At 57.3% G+C, this 26,546-nt stretch overlaps 1 protein-coding gene across 1 annotated transcript in view; it reads left to right on the plus strand.

Moving 5' to 3' along the window:
- The window catches only part of DLGAP2 (DLG associated protein 2), a 476,914-nt gene that overhangs the window by 299,014 nt on the left and 151,354 nt on the right, over window positions 1-26,546 (plus strand). Inside the window, exon 4 of the mRNA XM_059384133.1 lies at window positions 12,431-12,496. Coding sequence (XP_059240116.1) covers window positions 12,431-12,496 — 66 coding nt within the window. The remainder of the gene's footprint in view (window positions 1-12,430; window positions 12,497-26,546) is intronic.

The following is a 26,546-nucleotide window of genomic DNA, read 5'->3' on the forward strand; positions in this document are numbered from 1 at the left end:
TGGGAGACGCCAGAGTAAAGCTGCTGCCCGAGGAGACGGCAGTAAACCGCTGCCGAGACTCTGTTCCACGGTCAGCGCGAGCTCACGTGATTCATTGTGGCTCGTGCTTCCGGGTCCCTGTCCAGAGCACCCAGGTTCAAGCGTCCGGAAATCACCCGTCTTTATCTTCGGGGTCCCCGCCCCATGTTTGTTCCTCCCCATCCCAGCCGTCTCGTGGGCTCGCTCCCGGGGCTCGAGCTGCGGACAGAGACCTTCCTCCGCGTCTCAGCTGTGCTCACGCTAGGAGCAAGGGACAGCAGCGTCCCCTGTCCCCAGAGCCGTTTGGGTTTCCATGGAGAAGTCAGGACGGGGAAGAAGGCAGCGAACGCTGAGGCCGTGTTAGTGCCACATCCTCTGGTCAGGGACATCCCAGAAGTTCTTCGCCTGTCACTCGGTCCCCATTTTACAGATGGTGGGCAAGGCTCACGTTCCCTGCCGCAGTCACAGAAGCAAGGGCATGCGTTCGCTGGGATGTGGGGCCATCGGCCCTCATGGTCCGGCGGTGGGAAGCTGAGCAGCCCATGTGGGGTTCCTCACGGCAGCAGGACTCAGACAGATGGAGCACAGAGTCCTTGGGGGCAAACCCAGAAATCTCAGCTCGGGCAGCTGCTCAGAGCCGTGAGCTCCTGGGGTTTCTGTGACTTAGGAGGGTGCCTGTAGGGTTCTGGCGAGATCTGGGAGAACTCTGCCCCAGGGAGGGGAAGGTCAGGGAGGCTGTCTGCCTGGCTCGGAGGCTGGTGCTATGCTTCCTTCAGGATGTGGCTCCTGAGCCGGGGAGGGACTGCCCTGTGGACCCTGTCACTCTGCTCTTCTCGCTCCCGAGTGACCCCCGAGCACCCCATGTCAGATGGGATTTTCATTACAGAGCAGGAACTGCTGCAGGGGCACAGGCCTCCTGTGAACATGGCAGTGGGAGCATCGCGTGTCTGTGTCATAGTGTCAGAACGTGCATCTGTGGCCGCTGGTCACAGCTTGCACTCCTGGGGAGCAGCTGGACCTGGCACTGTCCGTGCTGGTCCCACGTTCCTCGTGTCCCTGGGACCCCACAGGACCAGCCATCTGGGGGGGGTTGAGACAATACAGAGCAGCCCGGCTGCGGCATCTGTGGCGCATCTCAGGTAGGGCTCCTTAATTTGTTAAACGAGAACGGATCCGGAAACCGATCATTCCATCTCGGTATTGCCGTGAAACCTTGTACCGAGTAGGGCTCTGCTTGTCGCCGTGACAGGTGATGTATTTAAACAAGAAGAACGATGCCTTTGGCACGATTTGTCAATGAATAATAGGTACCCCGTCTCCTCTGTCATTTTTAAACAAATGTTTCTCAATTTTATTAATATCCAAAGGAATAGTGACAATGGCTAGGCCTGGGGCTATAGATCAAAACGCAGTTTTACAGCTAAATAGTCCTGAAAGTGGCTATTTACAAAGATCCGGAGTCTGAAACAACCACCCACAAATCAGATTTCTGAAGTTGCTTTCTTTCAGAAAGTAAGAATAAGCATAACATTTTGGCTATGAAATGTTTTAATAGGTTTACATAATATATTTTATACCTAATTATGAGTTTATTCACATCTGTACAATAACTGAACATAATAAATCATAAGCAGAGTTTGTGGGGTTAAAAATACCTTTTTTATTTTATTTTTTTTAAAGATTTTAAACAGAGACAGAGACCGCGAGAGAGGGCACACAAGCAGGGGGAGTGGGAGAGGGAAGCAGGCTTCCCACCGAGCAGAGAGCCCGATGCGGGGCTTGATCCCAGGACCCCGGGATCATGACCTGAGCCAAAGGCAGACACTTGATGACTGAGCCACCCAGGCGACCCTAAAAATCCCTTTTTTAAAGTAACTCACCCCGTGAAGTCCTGACGTAATCCATGTGACCATGTGAAGGCCTCCCGTGAGGATTTCTGGGATGAAGGTCTACGGTGCTCAGTGTTCAGATGTGACAAGGAGGTAGTGGTGCTGAAAGCCAGGAGACCCTCCCTCTCAACTTCTGTTTCCAGGAAGTGCTCAGGTTGGTGCAGTAGTAAGTGTGACAATATCATCTTCTCAGTGATGGTTTAAGGAGGAATTTTAGTGAGGTAGGACTAGCCCAAGGTTGTGTTCAGTATTTGGTCCCTGGGCAAGGTCAGGACTCCCCGATAGGCCTGGGTCTCTCATGGCTCCCATGTGGTGTGGCCTGGGATGGAAGACTCAAGGCTCCTTTTGAGACCTTTCCCTGAAAAGCAGACTACCCTCAAATGCTTCAGGGCTCTGAGTGGGGACAGAGATCCTGGTACTGGCCACCATCAGGCCGAACAGGTTGCAGCGTGGGCACTTGGAGAAGGCTTACTGGCATCCGTTTACATTTTAGTATGAATGAGTTGGTCATAGCTCTTTTCTGAGCCCTGATTTCGATTCCAGAAAAGGAGTGCTTTAGAGAAGAGATTGGGGACAGTGGGCATGAGGACCCCTAAGAAAGACCCAGAAAGCCAAGGAGAAGTGGTACAGGCACACATTCATCTCCTCATCTTCCCCAGCGTGTCTACAGGGGTTCTGGCTGATGGGTGAGCAGCAGATCCTGGTGTGAAGCCTGGAAAGAGGTGGGTTCGGAAGCCAGAAGGAAGGGTGGGCCCCAGGTCAGGCCTCCGCTCCGGCGTGCAGTGGCTGTGGGAGCGCTGTCACCGAGGTATTCTGTAACGTGCACAGCAGTGGCTGCCAGCCAGACACATGGTGCTGGTGGTTTGCAGAACGTGCAAATACGGAGTCTTCCATTGTACGCCAGCAGCTGACACAGTGTTAAACGTCAACCGTACCTCCCAGGGCTGTAGGTCAATCACCGAAGCCCCTGAAGCCCTCCCTCCGCGTTCGCACAGTGGGCGTAACAGCCGCGTGCCTTCCGCGTTCCCACACCGAGCGGCCTCCTCCCAGGCAAGGACCCGCGCTCAGCAGATGATGGGGCGGCGGGCTGCGTGTCTGGACAGAAGAGGGGGGCATCGAGGGGTGGAGGCCTGGACCTCTGGTTTGGGGCAGGAGGGCCACCTGGCCTCTGGGTAGCCACCACCCCACACTGTCTTTCTGAAGGGGTTCCCAGGGACGGAGATGCCGTCGTGCCTCTACCCCTGCTCGGCGGTCAGGGTCTGCGAGGGGCTCGGTGACAGCTGCGAGGGGTGTCCGCGACAGCCGCTCCCGGGACTGTGTGTGCTCCCAAGCTGCCCTCTTCAATGCCTGAGAAGCCGCATGTGAGTCACAGACGGACGGCCGAGGAGACACACGGGTCTACCTCCTCTTCCCCTTCCTGTGTTTCCTACACACGGTGAATGTCTGGGGAGCTGTGTCCGGTGCTGGACTGGGAGCTGCCTCCGTGCACCACCCCTGGGCTTCGGGTTGCCCCCGGCAGGGGCTCACTGCCCGCCAGGGGGGCAGGAACCACACCAGCTCCCGGCTCAGTGCCTCCGCCCTCCTCCTTCCAGACCGTCTCCGCTGATGAGGAGATTCGGGGGAGGCTGTCCCAGCACTCTGTCGTGCTTCTAAATCACGACCCGCTGGTCAGAAAGGATCTGCAGAGTGCTAGGAGCTTGGAGGACAGCGGAAGGTCACTCTTCTCCTCCAATCAGAGACCCTGACCGTGGCCATCTCGGTAGATGCCTCCCATCCTTCCTCAGTGCACAGCAAGGGTCACCAAGTGCACAGAGTTTGCACAGTGCTTCTCCGTGAACATTACACCAGGAACTTCTACAGGAGTGGAAAGGTCCCCGATGCTCTATGCTTCGTACCCTAGTTTACCAAACCGTTCTGCTGCAGGCGGATACTTTCAGTGGGAAAGAGACAGTGTCGCTGTGTATCTTCAGTCATTTGTGTGAAGTCCTGGGCGAGGCGCGATCATAACTAGAACCTTGTCCATCCTGCGTGTCGGAGCCTGTGACAGACAGCATGGAGGTCGTCCCATGGAGGGGGAACAGGCAAAGCCAGACACCACATACTCATCCAGTGTAGAAAATTAAGGCAACATGTCAGATACAGAATTGAAGAGTATGTTAAGGTTAACGTCATGGGTTCTTTGGACGTTCTTTGAAGAACTCTCCAGGCAGCAGGTGGCATAGCAGAGACTAAGAGGGAGGCTAGCAGGTGAGGACCCCATTCCCTGTCTTCACACACAGCCCACAATTCCAGGTGCACCTGCACACAGGGGGGCCGCGCTGGGGGCCCCTGTAGTCCGCGCGCGCTGGCCACCGCGGCTGCCCATGCATGCTGCCCACGTCTGCCGCCTACGGCTGGCCCCTAGCGTTGGGTGGCAGGTGTGATATTTGTAGTTGGAGGAGGAGAAGGTAGGTTTGGGGCCTTCAATAAATTACTTTGGTTCATTCCACTAAGTGAGCAGTTCTCCACCCTGGCTAGACCCTAGTCTGGGCTCTGGGGCCATGAAATGAACCCGACTGGGACCCCCAACCCCAGTGGAGCCAGGGTCTCTGGGAGATGCCCCAGGCCTGAGCATCTTCTTGGGGGTGTCAAGCCAACATTTAGCCAGTGAAAGCACAGAGAGCCTTTCGTAAAATTGAATTTCAGACAAACGACAGACACCGCATAGATATAATAAACAGAATTATTCTTTGAGTATCACCTTCAAATCTAACTGGGTGTTCTGCACGGCCTGCGGCATCCTTACCTAGGACTTTTGTGAGTGAGCGTTGGAAGGACCCGTCTGCCAGAGACACAGAAGTAGGCGTGTGCATCCCGGAGGCCTTCCCGTCCTGTAATGCACTTAGCAGTAACGCAGGGGTGAAGGCCAGGTTCTCCTGAAGCTTCCTGAAACCCTTCTCTTTGTCTGTAAAGTAGTACTTCCAGCTTAACCATGGTGGGCAAATCTTCAAGCAAACTTTGGCATAAAACCTTATTAAATACAGAAAGTAGTGCGAAGGATTTAACAGCGCACTCATTTGGAATCTAGGTTTAAAACATATAAAGTACAACTAATGTCACTTTGGAAGTGAGTAATGTTCAACTTTAACAGCAAATGGTACCTTTTCATCTGGAAGCCTTTAGATATTTAAATAACTAAGAGGCTCCTTCTTACTCCAGCATTTTTAAAATTTTATTATTTTTATTTTTATGGCTATGTTAGTCACCACACAGTACATCATAAGTTTCTGATATAGTGTCCCATGATTCATTGTTTATGCACCACACCCGGTGCTCCATGCAGGCCGTGCCCTCTCTAATACCCACCACCTGGTGCCCCGACCTCCCACCCCCGCCCCTTCAAAACCCTCAGACTGTTTCTCAGAGTCCATAGTCTCTCATGGTTCCCCTCCCCTTCCAGTTTCCCCCAACTCCCTTCTCCTCTCTAACTCCCCATGTCCTCCATGCTATTTGTTATGCTCCACAAATAAGTGAAACCATATGATAATTGACTCTCTCTGCTTGACCTACTTCACTCAGCATCATCTCCTCCAGTCCCGTCCATGTTGATGGAAATGGTGGGTATATCTCCATCTTTTGCCCAGGTCCAAGGACATGCAAGTGTGGGTGGCGCTATTAGTCATAAGTGAACTCCTTGGAAGATTGTAACTCACAGGAGGGCGGCAGGCCGTACGCTGAGCTCGTGAGCCTCTGGGCCGGGAGGCGGGCAGTGCAGGCGACCGCAGTCCCCTCCGTGCCGCGTGGGTGCTCCGGCCACCACCTGTTCGCAGAGCCCTTTGTGGTCATCCTGAGTTGGGTTGAGGTTGACACGCTAGTGACCTTGTGTTGTTCTCTTGGCCGGGATCAAGTGACGTTTAATTACGAGTGAGAATTCTGCAGATTTTAGGGGCCGCTTCTGCTGAGACCTGATCCTCCGTCCAAAATTAAAATTGTGAGTGTTTCTGTGGCTTTCAGAGAAATGCCGTCAGTAATCATCGCGGCAGCGACTGAATGGCCCAGCTGTGACTGGAATAGAAGGGAAGCGAGCATTAAAGCTAATCAGTGTCTTTGTCCTAACGGAGCAGAAATGAATTCTTAATTTAAGCAGCCTTCAGATCCCATCATTAGGGAAACGGCTAAAATGTAGGCTCGAGTGTGCTTTTTTAAAAAGTAAACTTATAAAGAATAGGACGATTCTAGAAACGGGCAGACTGTCGGAGTGCTGAACTCCGTGGCAACGTAACTTTCTCAGCAGAGTTCACGGAGTCTGGGGAGCAGCTGCTGTGTGTCGCGCCTGAAGTCTGGGACCACCTTGCACTCTGGGGGCATCACCGGGCCTGTGCCGGTAACGCCAGTGACCCTGCGAGGCTCCTTTCTATCTCTCAGACATTTCCTGACCTCGGCCACATGGTCAGAAAACTCATCTATGCAGACAGACCCGCACACGTCACTGCCAGCCTCCCCCTGTCAGGGGGCGAAGCGTCCCTGGGGGCGTTCCTGGGGGAGGCTGACGATGGCGGGTCTGAGCAGGGGGGAGAGGCTCCAGGCCTAGCATGATGCACACAAGAGCACACAGTGTGCGGCAGCCGGAGGGAAAGAGGTAGCAAGACCCACGGGCAAGGACGCTGGTGACCAGGTCCGGCCCTCTGGGGGAGGAGCCCTGATGGATCCTAGGACCCAAAAAGGAACAGGACAGTCCTGGAGAGAGGCCGCCCCTGAGGGAAGACTCAGGATCAGCTGGGCACCACATAGGGGCCAGGAGTGGTCTTTGGGGAACCTCATCAGGGTGGTGAAGCTACGTTTAACAGCAAATCTTCCCCTTCTGTCCCCTTCGGAGTAAAGCCTGCTGTCCCCACGGTCAAAGGAGGCGACTGTCCTCTTCAGACAGAGCTGCGGCTGGCCCCTTGTCCTGCTGCTACCGGCCGCCGCCGCGTGTGCCCTTCAGCCCCGGGCTTGTGCAGGACGGCAGAGGGCGCCGAGGCCCACAGCCCCCCTCACACGCTTCCCACCTCCGCGCTGCTTTCCAGTTTGGGGTTCTGTGTCGGTTGCATTTGGGAATGAGATTGTCCCTCTGAAGGCTTGTGCTCCGACGTGCAGTGCGGACGTCGGGGTTCCGGAGGGGTCGGGGCTGGCCGCTTCCCTGCTCAGTTGGGAGGGACGTGCCCCCCCTTCCTGCTACCACGGAAGCGCCAGGTTCACCGACCCTTAACTGGCGCGCCCTCGCGGCTGCCGGGAGCAGGAAGCGGGCGCAGTCCCGGCTCGGCGGGCTGCACCGGCCACTTCAGTTCCTTGTTTTCCTTTCCGCTGGGAAATCCCGTATTTTCTTACGAGCAATGTCCCTGTCCCTATACAAGTAGTGGCTTTCCTTCGACCTACAATGTTGAAGCCTTTCCTGTTTCTGTCATTTCCAGGCTGGTGTGATCGGAAACAAACCACCTCCACCAGGAGGTGGGATTAGTACCCGTACGTGGGAGGGTTTAAACACGTGGAGTGGAAACAGGGCTTCATAGGTCAGATGCTTATGAAACACGGGTCCCTCTATGCTGATGCCTGCAGACAGAGGCCGCCATCCATGGCCAGCAAGAGCCCAGCCCCGCAGGATCAGAAGTGCGGCTTCACAGGAACCTGTCCTCATGTGACCTCAGACATGCGACGGACCCTCCCCAGGCCATCAGCCCCCCTCCCCGCCTCACCACAGTGATCAGGGCAATCAAGTGAGCACTGGGAGCCGGGACTGTGCGAGTGCGCCCTCAGTTACTGGACATAGCCCCTCTCCCCGCCATGTCTCCATAATAACAGGTCATGGAGACCCACAGAGGGTTGTGCGCTCCCAGCCGTGGCTGGTCCTGGCCCCCATCCCTACTTTCCAAGATTGATCTGCCACCAAGTCCCGCGAAGCGTGTGCAGTGGGAGAGAGAAGATATCCAGACATGGACACCAGTGGTGGCTTGCCCTGAGCGGTCAGGGCCTCAGCCCTCCAGGCCACTCTTGCAGTGAGCCAGCGGCCCCAGAAGTTGGCTTACTCTCTTGTTGTGGACCCAGCTCGGCCGCTGCCCCCAAATCCATCCCCTTGGTCATGGAACCGGCCATGGCCAGGAGCAAGGAACCGTCCTAGAGAAGCTGAGCACCCCTGGGAGGAGGTGGGGAGTTGCCCTATGCACTGAGCAAACCAAACCCTGTGCAGTGCCTGTGCTGACATCTGGTATTTGGCTCTGACCCCTTGGGGTCATGTCTCTGTGGGGGACCCTAGCTCCGCACAGCAGCCACACCGTGCTGGGTGCCCATGCTTCTCCACAGAGCAGGTCACGCCTCCTCCCAACTTCCAGGACCAGCGGTTTGCCTGTGACACCCTGTGCACGTTTGTGCCCCAGAAGGGCCACCTCTGGGCACGTGGAGTGTCTTCAGTGTCCACAAGCGGACGTTATGATTCACTGTCCAAGTCTGACTCAGTGAATTGAGCTGGTCTCAGACATTACGTAGCCCCACTGCATGCTGGGAGAGCACATGCCAGGCCCTGGGGCCACAGGACCCCCTGTGGGACCCCAGGCATCCTCTCAGAGCCAAGGTGGGCCTGCTGTGCTGACGGGGAGGAAGAGCACAGGGTCACAGCACACACTGCAGAAGGTCACGCGGCCTCACACTGTCCTCCTGAGATGGGAGCCTGCTTCCCAGAGAGACCTCGGGGGCGGCCGGGTGGCTCAGACGGCTGAGCGTCCAGCTCTTTGTTCTGGCTCCGGTAGTGATCTCAGGGCCATGGGATCGAGTCCCGTACGGGGCTCCCTGCTCAGCCTGGAGTCGGCCTGAGATTCTCCCCCCTCCCCTGCTGCTCACATGCAGGCTCTCTCTTTCTCTACTCGTGCTCTCTTGAACTAATTAAATAATTCATTAATTAAGAATTAGAGGGGCGCCTGGGTGGCTCCGTTGGTGAAGCCTCTGCCTTCAGATCCGTCATGATCTCAGGGTCTTGGGATCGAGCCCCACATCAGGCTCCCTGCTCAGAGGGAGCCTGCTTCTTTCTCTACCCTTGGGCCTGGCTCGCGATCTCTCTTTCTCTTTCTCTCTCTCTCTCGTATGAATAAGTCTTAGATAGACAGACAGAGCGATAGACGGACTGACAGAAGCGAAATGTCCACTGACTTCCACAAACACTGGATTTCTTCTTGAAGTTCATCTACCTGGGGCTCCTCGGCCCGTCTGTCCCTCCCCCACCCCAGATCATTTCTCTGGTCTCTTTTGCCCCTTCATCAGTGGGTTTTACCTCATTCCAAGTAGAGTCCAAGACGAGGACTTCCTCTTGAGGAAGGTCGGAGCGGAGTCTCCTCCGAGCAAGACACGATCGTGGCAGAGCGTGGCGCACCGGTGGATGACGGAGGAAGCGGCCGGCCCGGCTGCCTGTGACGGCCGTCCTCAGCTCGTGTTGAGGGAGGGAGCGGGGCAGTGAACTGCCTGGCACCCCCGCAGGTGATCTCGGCCCCTTCCTAGACCCCTGGGGTGTGGGCGGGAGTCCGCCCGCAATGGCAGAGGCCGTAGAGGACGTGCCCGTGGCCGCTGGGGCTCCTTGGGCCACTGCCTGGTATGTCTGCCACTCAGCTCAGACACATGCAAGCAGGAGTGCAATTACACAAGCCTCTGAAGGCTGACGGATGCTCTTCCCCAAAGCGCACAGCAGCAGTGCTGGGTCACACGTCAGAGGACACCGATGTCATTGGGCTTTGGTACAGAAGACAAACAGCTTGAGGGGTGGGCTCAGTTGGAGGGGATGTGAGTGTCCAGCCCCCAGCCGGGGCCCCTTCAGGGACCATGAGAGCGAAGACCAAAGTCATCAGATGCGTTTCCGTGCATTGTAGAGGGTTTCCGAGATGCTCGGGTAGATGGCGTGTTTCTGTTTCTGCTCGGAAAACGTGAGGCAGTGTGAGCGTGCGGTCCGGCGAAGGCGTGCCTGGCTTCCCAGCCCTGACTCATCTGGCACCTCATTCTGCCCTGTTTCGGCCCCTCCTGGCTGTGGGGGGCATCGGCGTGGGGGGTGGGACCTTGAGACGCTGGGTCGGGGCGGCTCCCTGGCCGCAGGTTCCGAAGGTCGGGTGCAGAGCCTGTCGCCACACCCACGCACACTGGCTGCTCCTGGGACACTTGTCTGTGGGCCTCGGTGGGGCAGAGCTCGGCTCCTGTGCACTGACGGGGAAGAGAGGTGGCGGACGGCACTAGCATGCGTCGGGGCAGGTTTCAGGGGGTGCCGCATCAGTGGGGCAGTCGGGGGGCAGGTCTGATGGCCCCCCCGGGGGGCGGGCAGGACATCTGGGTGAGGTACCGGGCGGGGGCAAGGGGTACACACTGCAGGACCCCGGTGACGCTGACACACCACCAGGCAGGGTGGGGTGGGGCGGGGCCGGGACAGCTAGTGACACCCACAGGCACTCCCGCCGCCGCTGGACCTGCTGCCCTTACCCTCGGCCCATTGTCTGTTTTTTCCTTTTTCAGCTGTGACGGTTTTGCTTAGTTGCGTTGCTTCTGGGCCTCATTTTATCTCGGTCTGTCTGACAAGGGGCAGGAACAGAGGCAGAGCACACAGTCATTCCCACCCGTCAGACTCAGGACCGACCTTCAGTCCGACTCCCGCGCCAGCCGGGGAGGAGTGTTCTCGAAATAGTGCAATGGGTCCCCGGTCCCGCTGCAGGGCAATTACACAGCGGAGCTCGCACTCTGAGCGCACAGCTTTGTGGGCACATGCAAGCATCCGGTGCACGGCCTCCATGTGCCCGGCGCACGCGTGTGTGTCTGTGTGTCTGTGTGTGTGTCTGTGTGGGGGCTGACCTGTCGTACCTGTGGTGTCAACAAGCAGTGCCACGTGAATGTGCCCTTCGCTTGCCCTGTCTGTGCCGTGTGTGTGTCTAAGGAGAACACGGTCTGAAGTGGAAGGTCGGCTGTGTGGGTTTATTCTGCTAAAGCCACACTGCCCCAACTAACACAGGCTGCTTTCAAGCTGGTCACACGCACCACGGGACCGCAGTCCCCATGGCAACTATATTTAATTAGAACTCCCATCATACTGCATTGTATTTCCAAACACATGAAAACATGGCCGTCTCTGCTTTCACATGCTACCGGACGTGGTCGTCTGACTGGCCAGCGCTGGACGAGACCACTCGTTAGCAGGGAGACGCAGCCCCAAAGGGTGCAAAGCTGCTGTTAGCCAAGCAGAAAGGGGGTGTGGTCAGTCACACCAAGTAATTTGCGTGGGCCGTTGTCACATACTAGCCCGGTCCAGCGCTTCATTATTGCTGTGTCACAGTTTCATATGTGTAACTTTGAAAAGCATTGGCTGGAGGTCCCCTAGAATGAGACTGTGCCACGGATTTGCATGAGAGCCCGGCTAGCCGCTCCCACGGCCGGCCTTTCTTACCCTCCGTACGGTGACCGGGAATGCCGGTCCGCTGCTTGGATGGCGAGAGCCTGTGCGGCTCTGACCGCAGTGCCCCGGAATGACGCCATTTGCAGACTACAGTGTGGCTAACTGCATTTATGGTGACTAGTGGGATGCAAATGTGGAATATTTGCCTCAAAATTCATTCATGAGTATTGAAAGCCTGCATAAACACACGTGGAAAACTGCATTATGGAATACTTACCACGGTGGGGACATAAGTATTACACACGTCCTGTGTTTCCACTAGAGTTCCCACCTGAAGCTGCTGTCTCCTTGGGGACACCAGCTGTCTCCACCTCTCCCTCCTAATTGCTGTGAGGTTGGGGACCCCAGGGCTGCACCAGTGGTTCCCAGAGCAGCCAGCAGAGGCGGGCAGGGACTGCCAGGCTCCTCCATCCCAGCTCCTTGGGGGACAGTCAGTGAAGAACGCAGCTCTCTGTGTCTCTCTGGCCTCTGGCGGCCCTCTGGAGAGGACAGGGCCTTGCCAGATGACCCCCCAAGGCCCCACGATGACGCTTCTGTAAGAAGGTCGGGTCTGCGTTTGTGAGGTGTGCAAGCGAGTGAGTGAGGTCAGTGCTAGTGACCTCAACCTGAAGTGTTCTCCCAACGGAAGGACATGAAATTCACGTTTGGGAAGAACCTGACCTAAGATTAACTGATAATGAAGCATTAATGCGGCAACTGTAGGCTTTGAATATGGATGAAGGCGACCTCAGTCTAGAACTTTCTTAACGAGAGGAAGTGTTGTCCTGGGCAGGGCAGTGTTCATGGGGTATTCTGGGAGCAGGGAGCAGCCATGTGACACAGAACGCGGCCAGCTCTGCAGACGAGTTCTCATAAATCTGCGTAGAGCTCAGACTGGCCGTGGGTTGTTGGTTGTTGGTTAAACCCGAGCTAGAGCTAAGAACCACGGATGCGCTGCCTGAGTTGGTGCCCACATGTGGCTCTGAGCCGTGGCCTTTGAGCAATTGTGAGGAGCCTCTGGTGTTGGGGCGTCCGGGTAAAGAGTGTTGGAGACGCACTGAGCAAACGGCCGTCTGCCCTGAACGCACTGAAGAATGACTCTGTTTCTCTCTTGCAGAGGAAGAGGGCGGGGACCTGGTCCAGCCCGGCATCAGCTTCCCGGGGCCGGCAGAGGACGATCTAGGTAGAGTACACACCTCAGCCCTGGGGGTGCCCCGGGTCCAGCGCCTCTCTGCACCCCAGAAATGGTCGAAGCATGAGTGTGGCTTCGGTGTGCCCTAATTTAAAGAGCTGGATGAGATGTGTGAGTGTTGTAAGTAACGTGGAGCGTGTGGAGAAGCCATGGGTGAGAACATTCTTGCTGCAGATCACGGCAGACCAACTGCTAAGACAGCTAATCATTACGAATAATGATTAAAGCAGGCAGTGCCATAATTGGTATGCGGGTAAGATGGGGGATCTGTCCCTTGCTCCTTCATGGATGAACCCCCCCGACTCTACCCAAGGAGGGAAGATGTCTTCACTCCTGGTTCTCCACATGGCTCCTCATGGACACAGACCACTGATTGCTGTGGGCAAGCCCGGCACGCGCCAGGCTGTGGGTGCCATGGGCGGGGGGACTCCGAGTCACTGTCCTAGCGCACTTCCCTAGGTAGGGTCTGGGCCAGTTTCACTCTTACACCGTCACAGACACAACAAAGCTAGTGCCATCTTGATCCCTTGGCCATGACCCCTTGACGTGGATAACATGTGAAAAGGGGCCAGTGTCTCTGTAAGACACGTGAGCTGTTGAATTCATTCACTGTCCAACGGCGACTGAGAAAACACCCCCACCGTGGCTCGGGCTCTTTGCTCCCCACCCGCCACGACGGTCGCCAGCCTGAAAGCTCGCCGGCTCCTCTCCCAGGTCACCGACGACCCTGAGCTGTCACAGTGCTTGGGACCGAATTACGGACCAACAGGCTGATTCCTGTTTGAACTTGAATTTTTCTGTATTGATTTCCGCCCTGTAGCCAATGAATCCGTTGCCCATTGGATCGTCTTCGAGAACAATATTGTTAGTGGAGGGAGTCCATTTGTACAAAGCTGTGATGCCTTTTAAAGAGAAGAAGAGGGGGAGAAAAGCTTTCTTTTCAATAAACTATGAACGTGGGTGTCGTTCTCGAAGAATAGTAGGACGTTCCACGGGCAACGGAGCTCCACGTAGGCTTCTCACCTGCCGTCCTACAGAGGCCTTGCTCCTCTCTCAGAAACATGCAAACGAAGTCATCTTCCCTCCTCACGGGAAAGTCAGCTTCCTCGCTGGAATCTTGTTCCCCTCCGGGGACAGTCACTAGCGAGCAGGTGTCCAGCAGCGCCCGGGGAGGGCATGGTTTGACTTTGTTTCCCTGGGACTTAGTCATTCACCCGCATCCCGCAGGTGCACGGTTCTGATGTCATGATTGTGTCTGTGGTGCCTGGTCTTCCCTGCGACTGTCTCTCAGAATGGGGGAGCCCTCCCAAAACACAAGGGGTGCACATCCCCAACCTGTGTTTCAGGGGCCTGCGGGGGTTTGAGGCTGACCCCTCCGTGGTGCGGCACATCCCAGGGAGAGCCCGTCAGCTCCGGGGGAGACGGACGCTCTTTCTCAGCTTGCTTGCAGCACACTGGGCGTAGTTGCTCAGGGGTCGGCACCACGGACGGGCACAGATGACCGAGTGGTGGCACAAAAGGAACACGAGGTCACGGGGATCACACCGGAAACATGGGGATCACGGGGATCACACCGGAAACACAAGGTCACGGGGATCACACCGGAAACACAGGTCCCCCTGTGTTCCTATGCCGAGTCCCGGACCCAGAGTTTCGGTGTGTGCCATAGTCACGTGATCTGAGCGTGAATGGGAGGGTCCGGGGTGGAGGGTGTGCACATCTCTCTGGTGGTGTCGTGGACCCACAGCCGGAGTTGGCGCCTGCACGGGGCCACTTGTCGGGCTGTGTTCCCAGAGAGGGTGTCCGTGCAGGGGGTGGGGGACAGGCTGGAGTGCACAGGAAGTATTCTTTGTGTTTGGTAAGATAGACACAACCTAAAATTCACCATTGAGGCCATTTTTAAGTGTATACTCCGGGGCATGGGGTCCATTCACCTCATTGGGTAACTGTCACCGCCTCCCCCCAGGACTCGCCCTCTTCCCCAGCAGACCCCGAGCACCCAGGTGCCGGTAGCTCCCCTCCCTCAGCACGGTGACCAGCACCCTATGCTCTGCTTCCCTGAGCCTGTCTCGGGCTCCTGTTCCGACTGGGCTCCTGCGGGACTGGTCCTGTCGTGACTGGCTTCTCTCACTCAGGTCACGTCCCCAGGGTTCACCCCCGTTGCAGCAAATGACAGAAGCTCCTTCCTTCCCACGGCTGTGTGACAGTCCACCGTACGGACTGCCCACGTCTAGTGCAGCCGTTGCTCTGTCCTGACACTTGTCTCACTGGCCCTCCACTCCTGTGGCCGTGCCGCTGGGTGTACAAAAGCCCTTCGAGACCTTGCTCTCATCTCGGGAGATGCTCCCCGGAGCAGCCGAATCACATGGAAAGGCTAATCCCAGCTCTGTGTGGAGGAGCCTCGTACTGTCTAGGAACAGAAGCATTTGGTGAGGTGTTTCTACAGTCTGGTCACGAGGGGGCGGGGATTCCAAGAATGTCAAGGGACAGCCAGATTCTGGAGGCTTTGGTCCAAAAGAATGAAGAGGTTTGGGGACCGGTGGCCATAGTGAGCTCCCACACACATTCAGCTCCCCCGCGAGGAGGGGAACAGGCAGGTGCAGGACATGGCAGGAAGGCGTGGTCTGACCCCAGGCAGGGGTCCCCGGGTCAGGGAGGGGCACATGGGTCCAGCGATCATTTTTAGCTCACTGACCAGGACACCAGGTCTCAGCCGCGGTTGTCCCCAGCCAGTGCCACCAGCGAAGTGTTAGAAATACTGAGACCTGCTTCTTGTGTCTCCACGTTCTGATGTGAGGCTGCCTGTAGCGTTCCCTGCGTGTGCACCCCGCGTGCACCACCAGGGAGACTGGGGGGTGAACGGGAGCTGGGATGGGGGGTGGGCGGCAGGAGAGACAGGGTCTGTGTGATGCTCCCAGGGCTACAATAATGAGAGTCCGGAGGAAACACCGCGTTCCGGACTTGGTTTTGTTTTGTGTGTGGAATCCGCCCATGTCCTCCTCTGTGAACTGAGGGGCTGAGCTGGATGGGGGTTTATGGGCCCTTCTGCCCTAAATGAGCGGCGCTCCGATTGCCCTGCGCCAAGTCCTGGGGCAGACGCTCCGTGGGGCCCTTGGTCCTGTGGTCGTGGAGGTGCTGTGGTCGTCCTGTCCGAGTGCAGGAGCATGTTCCGTGGCCCGTGCAGGCTGTGTCCATCCACACGACCGCCCGGCCACGTTTGCTCTGCTCCCTTCAGATCTCCCATCTTTTTCTCCCCAGTGGGCCTCAGTCTCTCAGAGCACTGAGGACAGGCGAGCGGCACCGGCTCAGGGACAGAGAACTCAGGGAGGAATTCTGTGCTCCGGCTGCGACCCATCACGGGCGTCGTTAGGGTGCGAGTGCAGCGGCTCCCATATCATCAGGTGCGAAATCACTGTGTGAGGAGGAAAGTAGGAGGATAAAGAAGGTTTCTAGGCAATTAATCTCAAGTCGGTGATGGAAGTGAATTAATTTAGCTCATTTACGAAGGCTACAATAGAAGAGAAAAATCCAGTTTTTGCAGGGGAACGTGGGAGGGAGGACCTTCGGAACCTTAGGACACGGAAACTAAATTGCTCCGCCGGCCGTGCTGTGACCGGCCCCCGTCGGAGTCATTCTGCCTACGGAAGCCTCTTCCGGGCTCTCAGGCTGTTTTGAATCGGCTGCCAAGAGTCAGCAGTTCGCCAGCATTTCTGAGCACTGCAGTGCGCACCCGATTTCGCACTGGGACTCCTGCAAAGTCGAACTTGTCCGAAGGGCAAGTTACAGGACAGAAGGAGAGTCGGACGTACCGCGGGAGGCGCAGCCTGAGAACGTGAGCAAACTACGCATATTGTGAAAGGCGCTCGGACGCTAGAGTCACGGCGCCCGTGACACACAGAGCCTTGGGGGCCGGCCCGTGTGGGTGTCCTCATCCCACGGCACCCCCGGCGCCGGCGGGTCTGCGCAGCAAAGCCCCCGGCTCACAGGCGCTCGCGCTTCAGAGGCTGATGCGTGCCATCCTGGCCGTCTTGCAGACATGCAGCGTTGTAACCCGTCCACGCCTACTCCCTTAAGGTAAACTCCAGGAAGTTTCCAGGAACCATGGAAACGGCGCCACGTTTCCGTCCAGATGGCTACAGCGTGTTCATTGCTGCACCCAGAGCTTCTGGAGCCCTCCCTCCGTCCTCCCCATGCGCCCAGGATGCTTGGGTTCCCCCCCCCCCGCCACCCGGGGGAACCCGGAGGCCCCAGGGGCTGCCCTGCTCCCCAGTACTTACGTCCCATGTGCGGAAGAGCTGGAAAAGGTTCCATGTCCGTGAAAGGAGCACCCCAGAAGAGGAATCCGATGTGACCGTGTCATGTTGTCACTATTGCTCTGCAAAGAAATCAAAATTAGTTTTAAAGTTACTAATATTATTAGGATATTAGGAATCTGACTCTAAATTTCTGGAATGCCGTTCCTAGCTTTCCCCCTAAGTATCCATTTCTAACTTGCACTGTTTCTGAGTTTGGTGGCTGTGACGTGGATTCTCGTACCTTTTCCCTGGGTGGGCTCCTTCTCCAAACACGGACCGTTGGTTGGCTCCTGCCTGCCTCCATGCCTGCACGCCGTTGTCCTCGTCAGCCAGACAGATGACTGGGCTGGTGGCTTGTGAACAGTGGGTTCGTCTCTCACGGCTCTGGAGGCTGAGGTCTGAGATCGAGGTGCTCGCGATTTGCTGTCTGGTGAGGCTCCTTCCTGGGCTCCCGGGTGCTTGCACGGCGGGAAGTGGGGGCTCTCTGTCGCCTCCCTGACGCCTCCTCACACCATCACCTTGGACGTAGGCTCCCACCTATAACTTGGAGGGGACACAGACATTCAGATCATAGCAGCCTTCGTTCAAGTGACACTAGTTCTTCTGCTGTGTGGGACATACCCACGGAGCGACCAGCGGGCTCCCCGACTCAGCAAGCTCCATGAGGCAGGGGCGCGAAGGAGGAGCTCACAGGCCAACGTGCTGTGCGGACGGGAAAACCAGCACAGCGGGAGAGCGGGGACGGGTTCTGAAGATCGCGGACAGAAACCGGATCCGGGCAGACCAAGGCACCAGGGACCGCGGGGACGGGCGGGGACGAGCGGGGTCAGGCTCAGGGCCAGACAGACGACACAGCAGCCCGCGGGATGGCCCACCTGGCACGGGGCACGGCGTCGGCCTGCCGCGCTCCTGGCCCTGACCTGGTGTTCTGACAGCTGCCCATGGCGCGTACGGCCCGCGAGTGTGCGTGCAGGGCATCAGAGCGCTCACATCCGGAGTGGGACGCGGCTGTACGGTGTGTGTCCGCCGCGCCCTGTGGAGGCCCGCAGGGCTCCGCACTCGGGTGCACGGCTCTGCGGGGAGGCCACTGGCTCCAAGCACCCCGGTGTCTGCAGAGACGCCACACACGTCCTCCAGGCCCCCGGGGGTGACCGTGAAGACGCTTTCTGCACCTGCCGTCAGGTGGGAGCCTCCATTGCAGACCGTCCCCCAGCCTCGCACTGAAATCGAGGGTTTCTGTAAAAAATGTATATATACACAAAAAGCAAGAAGGTATGAAATTCATAAGATTCTTGGCTTTGAAATCATTAAAACAAAATCCTCAGAGCACTCACCAGAAAGCTGGACGAGCTCCTGAATAAAAGAATCCAAACACGGGGCCAGTGGTGGCAGTTACACTGAGCCAGGCTTTGGCCTTGTGGGGCCGGCAGGACTCGTGGTGGCTCTGAGGGGCTGGGGGGCGAGGGGGGAAACGGGGCTCGGGGCACAGAGGGTCGTGCGGTGAGGGGGCCAGCCGCAGGACCGACACAGACCAGGGAGCAGAGCAGCGGCCTCAGGGCGAGCAGAGCCCCACACTCCCCGCAGGGGCCTCGCTGCTGGAGACCCAGCCAGACGCATGGCGTCTCCTCCAGCTCCTCGTGAGGAGTCTAGACACCCCTCCGCCCCGACCCCGGCCTCCCAGAGCCCTCGGCACCACTCAGCGTGCCTGCCCACAGGAAATCCGTGAGCAAGCAAGCCAGTTCCGGATGTGTATTTGCACGCACATGTGCACACACGCACAGACTTGCAAATTCAAGCACCAAGCCTTTCGTCCGCCGTTCAGAGCTCTGCCTTTTGAAGTGACACTTTCCCAGGCTGGCACCTTCTAAAATCAGGTGTGATGGTTTTGCAGTAGGTGACGTGGCCTTGGGTGGAAACGAGTCAGGAGGGAAGCAGACAAGAGCAGACCAGGAGGCAGACGTGCTGTTTAGTACGGAAGACGCGGCCCGTCGCATTGACCTTTTCCTAATTCAGGAGATTTTATTTCCTGTTTCTGCTCCTCTACACGGAATTGACAGTGATTTCTAAACTGCAACAGCGGGTCACACTGAAGGGCTGTGAACTGAAGTCTACCAGCAATTTTTAAGTGAAAAAGAATAGAAAGAACAGGAGCACATCAAATGTGTAGAAGGGGAAACAGAGTGCGTCTCACGGAACGAGGGCAGACAGCGTTGGGGAGACGGCGTCGTGTGCGTTGCGTGTGCGTGTGCGTGTGCGTGAGGTTCCGGCTCTGAATGCGTTTTGTTTTCTGGAATGTCATCCAACAGTTCAGAAGCCACTGCGAGATTGTCTTGCAGAAGCTGAGGTGGTAGAAAGAGAGAAAATTTCTTTTGCGTTGCGTGCGGTGTTTGGGAATGAGGAGGGGCTGTGGGGGCGTGGGGGGGCCTGCATAGGGTCACCCGCTGCCCATCATGACGGCTGCCCTCCTGATGACCCCAGTGCCCACTCGGAGACCGGAGCAAGCCCCCTAATTTCCCCATGACTTTGATTCCTTAAGTACTTACTTTTTTTTTTTTTTATTTTAAAGAAAAGGGTCGGTTAATAAAACTACTTCCTACCTCATACACAGGATTACGAAGTCGATTAGATCTGATGGTGTAAGACCTTAGCAAGGTTTGCCACAGTGAGTGGTCGACAGATGCTCACTGTTACCACAGTTCGGGCTCCTGGACGTCCCTTGCAAGCAAACTGAGCCAAGGGCCAGAGACCGTTTCAGAGACCCGCGGGAATGGCAGTGTAGAGCCCATGTGCGGGGAAGCTGGCCGTGGGGTGCCCTGGCTTTCCTCCCTGTCATACAGGAACGTGACTGCCGTGACCACTAAATTCATGTGCAAATCTCAGTCCCAGGAAACAGAGAACTGCCAGATTGTGTTTGGGTTCTGAGGTTTTCCGTGTGTGAGGGTTTCCCTCTTCAAGTGCACGAGACTGGTAAGCACACTCGTGGGCCAATGTGCCTGGAAACCGAGTAGCAGGGATCCACGGGGGTGTCTGCCGTCCAGTTGGAGAATTAAGCGGAACTGGACGGGCTGGTCTGGAGGGCGCCGGAGTCCGGCTGATGTGTGGGGATGCTGGCCTGTGCTGGTGCGGCGTGGCTGATGGGACAGAGGATAGGAAAGCCAGCTGTCGGGGGAGAAGCCAGGATTATCTGACCAAATGTGGGGCAGCCGCGGAGCTTCGTGGTTTGTGGAAAATAAACAGCAGCACATGCCCTGAGGACGGGGGAGTTCTCTCGGCTCGGGGCGGATGCCACTCCAGCCTCTTGGGGGCTTTGGAAAGCGGCGGCTCCGGCTGCCTGGCAGGACGCAGGACAGCAAACGCAGGAGGACGCGGACAGGAAGGGACCGTCTCCGAGGACCCGCGCACGCTCCCTGCCTTCCTCCCAGCACCCCGGCGACAGGGTCGGTCCCGTGGCCGGTCTGCCTGGTTGTCCCCCTCCATGAAGGCGACGGAGCTGAAACTCAGACATCTCTCGACCTGCGGCTATTCTGTCTGAGCCGAGGACGCCCGGTGGGGCTGTCCCACCGCAGAGAGCCCTCCCCAAGGAAGACAGCAAGTGCCACACGCCTGCCCGGCTCACACACAGCAGGCTTGTGTGCATTTGACGCCCAAGACGGAGCTAAGGGCCGGATAAAGAATAAGGAATCGCAGGTCGGGCAGACATACAGCCCACGTGCGCGGCTCTCCGTGTGCGTGTTTGCTGCGCTGGCCTGCGGACCTTTCTTTTATGAAGTGCTTTATCGCGAGTCCGCTGTAACGACCGTGCAGTGCGGTACTGGGTTCAGGCATGTGACACGGTGACTCGGCACATCCGCTCTCATCAGACGGGGCCTCTTCGTTCCTCACCTGCCTGTCCTTCCCTCCGGCCCATCGCTGCGCTCTCAGGGCGAACAGTCTGTCGCTTTGCTTCTTTGGTTTGTTCCCTAAACTGCATCTGTGAGTGAAATCCTACGGTATTTCTCTTTCTCTGACTGACTTCGCTCAGCATAATCTCCTCCAGTCCCATCCATGTCTTGCCAATGGCCAGATTTCGTTGTTCTGATGGCGGAGTCACGCAGCATTGTGTATGGGGACCACATCCGCTTTATCTCCTCGTCCGCTGAAGGGCATCTCGGCTGCTTCCACAGTTTGGCTCTTGGTGGACGTTGCTGCTGTGAACATTCGGGAGCACGTGCCCCTTTGGATCACTACGTTTGTATCTTTAGGGTAAATACCCAGTAGTGCAATTGCTGGGTCATAGGGCAGTTCTATGTTCAACATTTTGAGGAACCTCCATGCTGTTTTCCAGAGTGGCTGCACCAGCTTGCATTCCCACCAGCAGTGTAGGAAGGTTCCCCTTTCTCCGCATCCTCGCCAGCATCTGTCATTTCCTGACTTGTTGATTTTAGCCATTCTGACTGGTGTGAGGTGATACCTCATTGTGGTTTGATTTGTAGTTCCCTGATGCCGAGTGATGTGGAGCACTTTTCCATGTGTCTGTTGGCCATCTGGATGTCTTCTTTGCAGACCTGCACAGCTTTCTGCTCTGAGCAACAGGACTTCTTCCCTTTATGTGTAGATTGTGCCTCCCCTCCGTCAGTAGCTGTCCCCCCAGGCCACTGGTGAGCCCAGCGCACACCGTCCCCAGGTACAAGCATCCCCATCACCACCACAGTGTGGAGCCGAAATGTAGGTTTCTGTGGTGGGTGGAGGCCTTCTGTGGGAATCATGGGACACGGGCACGACAGTCAGTGTGTCCTGTGAGCAGAGAAGAGCCTCAAAATCTGCTGAATAGTTCAGAAGCAATGTGCTCCCAGTCTTACTGGAGTAAAATAAAAAGCATACGTATTCCAAGTAATAAATTTGGCATAAAAAAAATGTTAGCTATAATTAGCATTAAACATTTGACTCACAATATTGTCAGAGGCTCCCTGGCATCAGGGCCCCTTGCACCTTTGGTGTCACCCACAGGCAGGGCAGAGGCCTCAGACCCCCTCCACCCTGGGGTCCCCAGGTTCCCAAAGGAAAAGCACCCAGTCCAGACACTGCCGGAGAACTTGATGCACCTGTAGCACACGGCCTTTTGCTCTCAGACACCAACATGCAGTTACGGTAGAGAAGAATGTGAGCTTATGTGCACACGTGAAAGAGGTTTTAAGATTTTATTTAGAGAGAAAGACAGCGTGTGAGCAGGGGAGGGGCGGAGGGAGAGGGAGAGACACTCTCCAGCAGACGCCCCAGTGAGCGCAGAGCCCTGTCCTGCGACCGTGAGATCATGACCCGAGCTGAAATCAGAAGCCAGACACTCAACAAACTGAGCCACCCCGGTGCCACAAAAACTTTAAATAAAATAACACCCTACAGACTTAAAACTAGCCCAGGAATTGGGTTATCCTCACCCTGAAAATATAATCCAAGTTATTTATTGTATATAGTTTCCTAAGCAGAACATCACCAGTTAAATTAAGCATCACCGTTCCCACAAATTGTGATGAATCACGAGATGCATTAGGGCTGGAGGTGAGAGTGTGAGCGTCCGGTGATCCCCTCTTAAGCCTTCACGCCTTGATACTTCGAAGTCTGGTGTGTGAGGAGAGCCCTGCAGCCCGTGGGTTCCACGCGTGGCCTGCTGCATCCTCATCAGCAAAGCCAACAGCTTGCGGCACCCAAGCGTGATGACAGAGCAAGGCCACGGTCAGTCAGTGATGGTGAATGACTCACGTGGCTGCTGGTCCAGTCCCGCAGGTCTCCTGGCTGAGGGCTCTGGAAACCCAGCTGACGACAGATGCACGTGGACACTAGCCTGCCACGTCCCTGGCTCTCACACCATTTTTCTCTAATCTGAAGACTACTTAGACAGACTACATCAAAGTGACCACTTTTTGCTACAACAGGTGATAATCCAAGTTTCTCAGTGGCTCTAGATGATGGGGATCTTGGCCTGGGACATGGTGTGTGGCCCTGTGTACTCACGAAGAATGTGGGGCACCCCGGGGGTCTCTGTGGGCCAGGCCCAGCCTGTAGGGAGTCATGGTGGACATGCAGGCCACTAGCCACGGCAGGACGGAGAGTGGCATAAACACGCTGTGTAGTCACAGGCGCTGTACGCTGCTCCCCCCAAGCCGCAATCTGTGTGCACACCAGCCCCTCGTAATTTGGCACATGCCAGCCTCGAAGAAGGTGTGGGATCCCTTGTGGGTGCTACGGTCTTCCTCACTCAGAGATCCTGAACCTCACCCTGTCCTCCAGATCAGGAGGAGCACTTTATAGCAAGGACTCAGAGATCCAGAAGAAGTCACAGAAATGACCCCACTCCCAAGATCACATGGAAATAAATCTGGCACAAAGTCACATGCTACAAATCATGAGTCTCAGGTCACCATGGGGCTCAAGGGTCTATTGCTCATTTTACCATCTGTCCATCCACACATCCATCCATCTGCGCATGCACTCATCCATCCGTCCATCCGTCCATCTACCCAACCGTCCGTCCATCCATCTGCCCACCCACCCACCCTCCGCCTGTCCATCTCCCCAAGCACCCATCCGTCCACCCACACGTCCACACATCCATCCACCCGCCGTCCACCCACACGTCTGCTCACTCATGCATGTGTTGAAGCCTGCTGTGCACAAAACACTACTTAGACATTCAACTGAAGGACACAAATCACCGTGCATACGCTCTCCGGATCCCTTCAGAATGGGTCTTTCAGGCCACGCAAAGCATTTAGATTTGCTTTAAGGAACACTCATCAGTGTCTCCATGCAGAGCAGGGCCAGATAGGCAGCAGCCGCGTGCGCACACCGCCGTGCGGACAGCAGCAGAGAAGCGGGACTGGGTACCTCGTTAGACAGCAAGGCTGGTGGACGGAAGCAAGTGACAGCGTCCACAGCGGGTCTGAAACGAGAGGCTCCCTCCGGCACAGAGTGTCCTCTCCTTCCTGATTGTACATTCAACCCGCGTACGTTGGTTTCTTACGCCAGTCTTCCCAGAAGGCCACCTCCAGCCTACAAAGTAAGGTGAATTCCGAGTAGCCAGGTTTTTCAAAATACCACTGATGAGCTCTCTGCTCTCTGTTACCCTACCTACTATGGAATCTGCAAGTGCAGTTTAAGCCCCATTTTTGAAACTCAGTGGGATTTTATAAAGCGCAGCCGGGCTGCAGCCCTATGGAGAGAGCAGTGAGCAGTAAGTCCGGCTCCGTGGGGGTCATGGATCAGCTGGTGACAGCCTTCCCGTGGAAGTAAATGCTCGGGATGGGGGTGGGGCAGGGACAGGCCTGGAACCGTGTGCCTGCCTCTCCCGGGCACGTCTAGTGTTCAGGTCCTGCTCGGAGCCTGTCGCGGTCCCAACTGGTTTTATTCGTCCTCTTTGTAGTCCTCTGCCGTCCTGCCGGTGTTTCAGAGGTGGGGAAGAGGGCGTGGCGGGAATGCAGTGGCGAGGTCAGGGTGGGGGTAGACACCGAAGGCCTCGGAGAGGGCGGGGGTCGTGCGTGTACGTGGGGACTGTGACCCCCCGTGCCTTCCCTGCAGTACCCTCTCCAAGAGTGCCCGGTGCAGGTGATGTCCCGGGAAGAGCCGGGAGCCAGGGCACGGCCGTCAGCACATGGCGGTGCACAGCCCCACCTCCTGGGGCCCTAGAGGGGCAGCCACGGGTGCCCGTGAGCAGCCGAGCCCCAGCGGTGAGCGGCGCAGGGAGGAAGGTGGGCAGAGCAGCTGAGCGCCCGCCGACTGCAGCCAAGGATGCGGCCTGGGAGGAGCCCTTCGTGGGTCTTAAGAGCTGAGACAAGTCCAGAGCACATGGGAAGGTTGCTGCCAGACGAGGGGACCCTGCTGGAGCACGTTCCCAATCCAGAACGCCAAGGACGAGTGTCTCCGAAGTGAGTCCCCCCAGGGGGCCTCTGTCTTGTTTCTAGGAGAAGGAAAGGGCCCTGGGTGTCCCCCACAGTCATGCCAGCGTGGGAGCAGGGATGTGCTTCGCTTTCCAACAACGGAAGCCAGCGACACGGTGGGCACCAGCTGCCCAGGACACGCCACTGGGCTTGTCCATGCCGTCCACTGAAATGCATCCGAGGAGGACGGAGCTCCTCCAGCCGAGAGCTCCTGGTGGCTCTGTCCTGTGCTCTTTGCTGAAGATGCGGTCTCACACGCTCTCGCATGAGGAAGAGCCGGTCGTATCTGCCAGTTGCGCAGCCGAGCCTCGAGCTTCCTGCCACGGGAGAGCCATTCCCTGGGGCGGCCACATTTTAGGAAGAGCCACTTTCAAGGCTTATCGGGTCCGGTCCTCATTTGCAGACCAAAGAAGGCGAGCTCCTGCCTGGCGAGCCGTGGTGGTCGGAGCGGGCCTCCCAGATGCCCAGGGGACCGCAGCCCCATCTGCCGTCGGGGCAGAAGCGCCTCCTCCTGATTGGAGCGAGGGGGACACTGGCCGCTGGCTGGAGCTGCCCTCCCCGGGGCTCGGCTGCCCGGAGCATCCGGTCCCCCACCCTCCACACCCGTGGTGGTGTCCAGGACGGTGCCTCCAGACACCTGTAGGCCTGGTGCGGCCGACTGAGAAAGTGTCTGTTAATGAAAAGTTGAGCTTGAACTGCCCCACGTGACTTAAGGACGGAGAGGGGACGGGGCCACAGTGAGGACACAGGGAGCTCACGGGGCAGCTGCCACACCCAGGAGGGCGATGGGGGTCCTGGAGGGGATGAGGTCCCCGGAGCACACACACCTGGATGGACACAGCTGAGCTGGGAGTGTGCACCCACGGTGGACATCCTGATGCTGACCCCTGGGAGGGGGCCCGGGCAGGGTGGGCTGGAGGGCTGCCCTCTGGAGCTCGGCCGCGGAGGGCTCCAGAGGCAGAGGGCAAGAGCATAGGGAGAGGGGTCGACAGTGCGGAGAGGCACGTGGGGTACCCACAGGATGGCTCCCCAGCACCCCGCATGCTGCCCCCTGGGAATGGGCCACCACGGTCAGGAGGGCGGCCCCATAGCCCCCAAGTCTGTCTGTGGTTAGAGCAGGGCCTCTGTTTGATTTGTCCCCAAGAGCATGTCTTGACATCGGGACAGGGGCCTGCACCGATCTGAACTCCCAGCCAACAGCGTGTGCACCTGTGGTTCACGGGGACCACAAGCCCGGCAGCATGAAGGCCCATCAGGCCTCTGACACCTCGTGTCCCACGTGCGATTCTTCCAACCAGGAGAGCAAACAGAAGGGGTAGATTTTCCGTTATGGCCCAGGATTCTGGCTTCTCTGGAAGGAAGAGCAGGCTGGCAATGCTGAGAGGTGTTTGCCCAGGAGAATCGACGCCCTGCTCCTGGGGTCACACACCCGCTTGCACAGACTACCGTCCCCAGCTGCCCATGGGGACGGGCTGCCATGGGGCTTCCATGAGCTTGTGCGAGTCTAACACACACAAGAAGGTGCCAGAGCTGTCGTGTTTCACGGTGCCTGCAGGAGGACGCACGTGTTCGGGAATGCTGGGGATTGGCCGATGGGATGGGGACCGCAGTGTCCCTCAGGCGGCTGTGACAGAACCCCACAAACGGGGATTTCCAAGCAGCAGACACTTCTCCCTGTTCTGGAAGCTGTCCATCTGATGGGGCCTCTGTCTGGTTCCTGGACGGTGTCTTCTCACTGCCTCCTGGCCCAGAGAAAGGGCTGGGGGCTCCCTGGAGTCTCTTGATGAGGGCACTGACCCCGTCCCCAGGGCTCCACCCTTGTGAGCCCATGTCCTC

This window comes from Mustela nigripes, chromosome 18 (genome assembly GCF_022355385.1).
Source record: "Mustela nigripes isolate SB6536 chromosome 18, MUSNIG.SB6536, whole genome shotgun sequence".
Taxonomy (NCBI): domain Eukaryota; kingdom Metazoa; phylum Chordata; class Mammalia; order Carnivora; family Mustelidae; genus Mustela; species Mustela nigripes.